This window comes from Rhinopithecus roxellana, chromosome 11 (assembly GCF_007565055.1).
Source record: "Rhinopithecus roxellana isolate Shanxi Qingling chromosome 11, ASM756505v1, whole genome shotgun sequence".
NCBI classification, from domain to species: Eukaryota; Metazoa; Chordata; class Mammalia; order Primates; family Cercopithecidae; genus Rhinopithecus; species Rhinopithecus roxellana.
In genome coordinates this window covers 118226593-118234007 of record NC_044559.1, presented here as the reverse complement: position 1 = coordinate 118234007, position 7415 = coordinate 118226593, and the positions used below count along the sequence as shown (strand labels likewise).

The following is a 7415-nucleotide window of genomic DNA, read 5'->3' as shown; positions in this document are numbered from 1 at the left end:
GATCCCAGGACCACCCATCGCCGGAAGCTAGGCGCGTGACGTCGGCGCGCTTTCGGCAACCCACGCCTTCGACGTGGCGTTTTCTTCGGTTTTACTTCCGGTGGGAGAACCCCAAACTGCCGGCGACTGGGAATTTGCGGTATCACAGGGAGGTGGGGAGTTTCCTTCGGTGTGTGCTCCCTCTGATGTCAGCCTTCAAAGCGTTTGTGGGACTCCCCTTTGATTTGAGTCTCTCTGCTGCTAGCAGCTGCGGACCTGACCTCTAAAGCCAGAAAAGACCATAGGTTCTCTAATTGAGCAGCCGCCGTTTGCTGCCCTTAGAAAACTCACAGAAGTGAAGAGTGTTTCTTTCTTGACTTCTTCCTGTTCCTCTAGGCAGGCGTGCTAGGGGTTAGGAGTTCTGCCGTGATTCTTTTTGATTCTTTTTCATTCATTTATTCATCTATTCATTCACGTATTCATTAATTCGCTTATTCATTTATGTACTCATTGATTGACTGATTGGTTGCAGACGAGGTCGGGCTGTGTTGCCCAGGGAGTCTCAATCTCCTGGGCTCAAGCAATCTTCCTGCCTCGACTTCCCAAAGTGGTGGGATTACAGGCGTTGAGCCACCGCGCCCGGCCCCTGTCGTGATTCTTAATTCTGAAAAGAATTGATTGGGAGACGAGCCATGGAAGGCCTGTAGCCACAGAGTTCAGTTATGTGATTAATAATAACACATAATAATAACACATAGTGCCCCTTCCCATTTTGCCAAGCATTAAGTATGTTCGTGGATCCCAAATCGAAATCCACGCATAAGCCAATTCGCTATGTAATTGTTTTCAATTCCACTTTCCATGGTTAGGTTCTAGCATTGAAAAGAAAAGCTTCACAGCCTGGAATGAAACGAAACTGAATGTCCTTGAAACCATTTGACGGAGGAGCAACCTTAAAAGACTATGACTTCAGTCAGATGGTTGGATTTTAACCTTGGCAACGTGGACTTTTAACATGCCAAACTGTTGAGTTAACTTGTACAAGGAGAATGTATGACTTATGTCCTCCCAGTGCTATAAAGACTGTTTAAGACTTAGATACAGGATAATATGCTCCAACGTTACGACAATAAAGGCAAGTTTCATCCTCCTATGTAGAGGAAAAATAATATACTGAGCCTATGCAAACGTAACTTTCATGACTATCAGTTGAACCATAAATGTGAATAATTTTGTGTTTGTGTAAGTAATGGCTTAAAAGGACATTTTTAGTCCTAGCTTCATTATCACAAAACAAACTTTAGATTCTGTAACAGCTTCTTCAGCTTCTTGTTAGACATGGATGTAAACCACATTATGCTTTTTTTTTTTTTTTCAGATTTCTAAGAAACCATTTCTGAAAAGAAAGCATTTTGGTATGCAAGTGCAGACATTTGGCCGGGCGCCATGGCTCAGGCTTGTAATCCCAGCACTTTGCCAGGCCAAGGCGGATGGATCACGAGGTCAAGATATGGAGACCATCCTGGCCAGCATGGTGAAACCCTCTCTACTAAAAATACAAAAATTAGCCGGGTGTGGTGGCACGTGCCTGTAATCCCAGCTACTCGGGAGGCTGAGGCAGGAGAATTGCTTGAACCCCGGAGGCAGAGGTTGCAGTGAGCCGAGATCACACCACTGCACTCCAGGCTGGTGACAGAGCAAGACTCCATCTAAAAAAAATACAAAAAAGAAAGAAAATGCAGAGATTTGAAGCAAAAAAACTATAGATTTCTTAAACATTTTTATGATATTTTAGAGACAGAATTATCCTACTACTTTTAACTAAGTGGAATGAATGTATTTATTTGAACATGGCTCTTGATATTTTTATTGGTTTTGCTTCTTTGAAATTTCAGAAAACTTTAGTGTTGAAGTTTTCAATTTGTTAAAATTTACTTTTAACACCGTTCTTATGACCTGTTCTTATCACCGTTCTTACCTGACAGTGAGACTGTTCTAATATTTTAAAAATATTTTTTCATATTTAAAAGTTTTATTTGGAAATCTAAAATTTTTACAAACTGAAGGGAAAGAAAACTAGCCACAATTATCAAAAGTATTATGATTGATTAACAGAATATAGTTGTGTATTACCTAAACAGAAATCATACTGATGTACCTGTTGATCTATTAGAAAAAATACTTTCAATTACATTTTGTAGGACAGGCACGGTGGCTTATGCCTGTGATGCTAGCACTTTGGGAGGCCAAGGCAGGTGGACTGCTTGAGTCCAGGAATTTTAGATCAACTTGGACAACATGGGGAAATCCTGTCTCTACAAACAATACAAAAATTAGCTGGATGTGGTGGTACACATGTGTAGTCCTAACTAATGGGGTGGCTGAAGCAAGAGGCTCATTTGAGCCAAGGAGGTCAAGATTGCAGTGGGCTAAGATCGTGCCTCTGGACTCCAGCCTCGGTGACAGAGTGAGACCCTGTCTGAACCAAAAAAAAAAAAAAAAAAAAGGATTATAACTAATTAAGTGTTCATTGGAAATAACTTCCTTTAATTAAATTGGAATCCCAGTAAAATCTCTGTCCAGTTCAACAAAATATTTTAAAGAGTTCAAGGAAGAAAAATGTCAAACAACTTGGGAATTTAAAAAATAAAACTATAGTATGTTTTTATAAGGAACTATTATAAACTACAGATAATACTTGGAAGAGCTAGGTGTAGCTCTATTTGAATTCAATTTATTACTCATACAACTCTGATCAATTTGTCCATTACTTTTTAAAAATGTAATCTCACTCTGTCCCCTAGCCTGGAGTGCAGTGGCGTGATCTCAGCTCACTACAACCTCTGCCTGCCGGGTTCAAGCGATTCTCCTGCCTCAGTCTCCTGAGTAGCTGGGATTACAGGCACACCCCACCATGCCCGGTTAAGTTTTGTATTTTTAGTAGAGATGGGGTTTCACCATGTTGATCAGGCTTGAACTCTGACCTCATGATCCACCTGTCTCAGCCTCCCAAAGTGCTGGCACCATTTTTTAGCTTTTCTCAACCTTTAAGGTAATGCCCATTGTGATTTTAGTTTAGTTGATCAGTCTCCAGACTAGGTGTGACTGATACATTTCCCGTCAGAAAATTCTCCCTGCCATATGGTCTGAAATCAATATGATCTCCTTTCATAAATATCTATTGAGAGACCAACAATTTTTTGATGCTGTAAGTAATATAAAAGAAATTCACATCTCGCTCCTGTCATTTCGAAAAGTATATTGACAAGTTTCTGACAAAGTTGCTTTATGTTTACAAAGAGAAGCCATAATATCCTGAGTTTCAAAACATCTACTGGATCAAAATAGCCATAGGTCTGTGACTTTGGTCTTATTCAATCAATGAGAATTGACCTCTCTTCTGTAGTTTAGGGCTCAATGTGACCAGCCTTCCTACATTTGATAAATGCTCTTTCCAACAGGTACTTCAAAGCTTCCATCATCAACACATGTAGTCCTTGAGGGGCTTGGCTGCTCAGTGGCAGTCATGGTGGCTTATAAATTACCCATTTATAGTAGGTTTTTGGCTTTTGAAGCTGAGTCAATTTCTTGAAGTTTCTGGTCCTCTCTTCTCTGGAAACAGCTTTGCCCCTCTTTAATACAGTTCCATTCCTTTGGATGGACCCTCTTACATTTCCTAAACACCTGAAATCTTCACTCCTCCCTTAGATAAAAAAAACTCTCTTGACATGTCAGAATTTGGGTCACTTTAGTTCTTTCCTCACAAATGACTTCACTATCCTATAGCCATTCCTTCAGTACATGTATGATAATACTTGTATGATGATACTATCTAACATTTACAGAGGACTTTGTTCTAGCACTGTTTAAAGCACTCTACCTAATTTGTTTGGTTTATAGTAAAATTATGAAGCAGGAGCTATTATTTGTATTTCACAGATGAAGAAATTGAAGTGCAAAGAACTTTAATACTTTGCCTGAGGTTGCAAGAACTGGAATCTGCACCCTAGTAGCTTAACACCAGAGGTCAAATTCTTAACCACTGCAAAGATGGTTAAGATATAGACCGTGTGTGGCACTAGTGAAGTAATTTCTGGCCATTAGTGGTGCTATGGTCACCATGAAATTGAGGCTACAGAAATTCCTTTGGAAATGTCTGATTTAGACATCACTTTCGGATGTTTTAGCCATGAAAGAATCTCATGGATTTATTGCAGAAATATGCGATGGTCAAAGACAAGGTATTGGCTCTGGAAGCCAAATTACTAGTCTTTATCCTGTTTTTTTATTTGTGAGACCATGGAGAGTCGTTTCAACCCTGGGAACCCTGATTTACTCTTTAAAAACAGAGAAAATAGGCTGGGCGCGGTGGCTCACGCCTATAATCCCATGGGAGGCTAGGCAGTCAGATCACTTGAAGTCAGGAGTTTGAGACCAGCCTGGTCAGCATGGTGAAGCCCTGTCTTTACTAAAAATACAAAAATTAGCTGGGCCTGGTGGCACATGCCTGTAATTTTAGCTACTCTGGAGGCCGAGGCAGGAGAATCTCTTGAACCAAGAGGTGGAGGTTGCAGTGAGTCAAGATCCCACCATTCCACTCCAGCCTGGGCGACAGAGACTCTGTCTCCAAAAAAAAAAAAAAAAAAAAAAAAAAGAGAAAATGATAAACACGTTGCAGGTTGTTGCATGGTATAATGGTCACACATTATTTTCTACTCTTTCTGGTAAAGAGTTGGTGTGTCATAGAAAGTACCTGTTCTGTGTGTGTGTCTGTGTGTATAATTCGGTGTGAAAATTAAAGAGAAACAAACAAAAAAAACCCTTTCCTATAGTTACGTGTAAATTAGCATGGTGTGCTGCAAAAAACGTGTCAAGGTGATAGGAGAATTCTTTTGACTTTCCTGTACAATTATAAAATGATTCAGTGAGTTTGGTTAGGTATCCTCCTTCTCTGAATCTATATCCCTGTCTGCTTATGACCAAAAAAAAAAAAAAAAAAAGAAAAAAAAATGGCAAAGGTCTCTCAAGCTCTAAAGAATATGTCAACTATGATACAAGTAGCAGTTAGCCTTATAACTAACTGTAAACAGTATCTGTGGATTTTAAGGTTTACCTGAGCATTGGCTATTAACACACCATTAACCCAACTTTCAAAAATATGAACTCTATAAACTTCACAACTGAAGTCAGATCTGTATGCCTGAGAAAGGTAAAATCATTTCATGAACTCAAACGGTGGTGATGCGCCCAAATTCTGGCCTCATCCTTTAATTGGAGGACATCCCGCAGGACAGCAACTGGGCTCTGCCTTTTTTCAGGCAGCAACATCTTCCATTCAACCCACACCATTTGACAGTTCCCCACTGCCCCTGGCACCCAGCCCTCCGGTACCAGGAACTAAATATCCTTGTCCATTCCGCCAGCGGCCACTGCCTACGTAACCCGAGGCAGGTGAAAGCGCCTCACGCTGAGTTAGGAACCTCCGGGGGCGGGGCGTGGCGTGGCGTGGCGTGGCGTAGCGTAGCGTAGCGTTGGGGGAAACTTGGGCCTGCGGATTGGGGTACCGGAAAGGGAGGGGTGGACCGCAGGCGCCGGACGTGACGTAAGCCGGAAGCGACTTTCCGCCGAGAAATAGGGGCGCGTATTTGGAAATTGATAGAAAAGATAATGCGAGCGAGCTGCTGTCAGCCTGGCCTAGTGATCTGCTTCCGTTTCACCACAGATTCAGTTATTAAGCATTTTTTTCTTTTTTTGGTTCTTTGCAACGTGAGCGGCATTGGCTCAGTGATTTCCGTGAGCATCTCCACGAGAAAACATTGCCTGGATGAGGTGCGGTGGAAGCCAGGCAGCCCCTTCTAATAGGCTAGGCTTGAGAAAGCGTGTACCTCTGCATTTCCGAAATTAACTCAGCGTGATCGGCAAGATTTTCCGGAGCATCTGGTGTCAAGACACTCATCACTATTAATTCGGAAAGAAAACACCGTTTTCCAGCATTTCTTTTGGTGGAGAACTAAGCAACAGGAAAAATGTCTATTTTCCCTAAGATATCTTTGAGACCCGAGGTTGAAAACTATCTTAAGGAAGGCTTTATGAATAAGGAGGTAGGTCAGGTAAAGATGTTAGATGATATTTTGCAAAAACTCAAATATTCACACACTCTAGAGAAATAGAAAAAAGTGTAAAGGGAAATCTTGACAGCCATCGTTTCTTACTACTTGTCAAGTGTAAAAATACCAATATGTTTCTACAGGTATTAAAGCTTACTGAGATTCAAAGTGAATAAGGTGTATGTTTTAACATTTAGGAGTGGAAAAGGAGGGGAAAAACGCATGTGCCTGTCAAGCATGACACAAAGGGTTACAAGGATGAACAAGAAAAAGTCCGTGTCTTCAAGAACTCAAGTCGAATTTTAAAAGAGCGCTCGCTTTGGCACTCAAGTGAAAAGGATTCTGTAATATTTTCAGTGCCTCTTAAATGTCAACAGTTGTGTTAGGTTATTTGCATCTTTACTCCTCACAATCCTAGAGGTTTGTTCCTATTTTAATAGATAAGAAAACTGACTGTTAAAGGAATTGTTAACTGACCCAAGTTGACACGGCTATCAAGTAACCATTGAAATCTGGAGGGAAAGAGTTCAGGTGTAATGAACAACGGTACAGCTTTATGAATCTCAGGCACTTGATTTGCCTTGTAAATTACGTGGCTTAACCTCGATTTTTCTCTTCTGTGAAAAATTGAGAATGGTTAAAAATATCTTACCAGGTTGTTTTAGGATCTTAAACGTAAGTAAATACAAGTAGCATTGTTTTGGCATGTAAGTCCTCAAAAAATGTTAATTTTGTTTGCTAAAGTCCTCACTAAATGTTGATTGTCCTTTGATTGCAAAGCCTGTTGTCTATTCCACTTTACCATGCTGCCTCTGAGCAACTTTGTTTTTTCTAAATCTTTAATTTTTTAGTCAAATTAAAAATATTTTACCAGGTTGTTTTAGGATATTAAACGTAAATGAAAACAACTAGCATTGTTTTGGCATGTAAGTCTTCAAAAAATGTTAATTTTGTTTGCTATTGGCGGTGCCTGCCACGGAAGTCCTCAGTAAATGTTGATTGTCTCTGATTGCAAAGCCTGTCCTCTCTTCCACTTTACCACGTTACCTCTAAGCAAATTTTTTTTGAAATCCTTAGTTTTTTTTAGTCGGGTTAACACCACTTAAATGTTGCCCATTTTTGAATATGTTATTGAAGCCATGCCTTTTAGATTTGATTTCTATGTTTCATTTCCAAAGATTATGTTGAGAGACTAGACTGTATGGAAAGATAAAATATATTCTGTTGATTTCAAGGGACTTAAAATATAAGGCACATATTAAGAGAAGTAGGGGCATTCCACAATTTTTTTCAGCAGATTTTAAAATGGAGAACATTGTTTTATAAAGA

General features: G+C 40.1%; 1 protein-coding gene and 1 long non-coding RNA gene across 3 annotated transcripts in view; both read left to right on the top strand.

Annotated features, from left to right (window-relative positions):
* Nucleotides 1–60: 60 nt before the first annotated feature.
* On the top strand, nucleotides 61–2465 carry LOC104662888. The gene is made up of 2 exons (XR_004060071.1): nucleotides 61–152; nucleotides 1358–2465. It is a non-coding gene; the product is annotated as an uncharacterized LOC104662888 (long non-coding RNA).
* A 2719-nt stretch (nucleotides 2466–5184) lies between these two features.
* Nucleotides 5185–7415, top strand: part of NSUN6 (NOP2/Sun RNA methyltransferase 6) — an 81837-nt gene continuing 79606 nt past the window's right edge. For both annotated transcript variants that reach the window (XM_030941026.1, XM_010364019.2), the window contains exon 1: nucleotides 5185–6080. In XM_030941026.1, coding sequence (XP_030796886.1) covers nucleotides 6006–6080 — 75 coding nt within the window. In that variant the 5' untranslated portion in view covers nucleotides 5185–6005. The remainder of the gene's footprint in view (nucleotides 6081–7415) is intronic.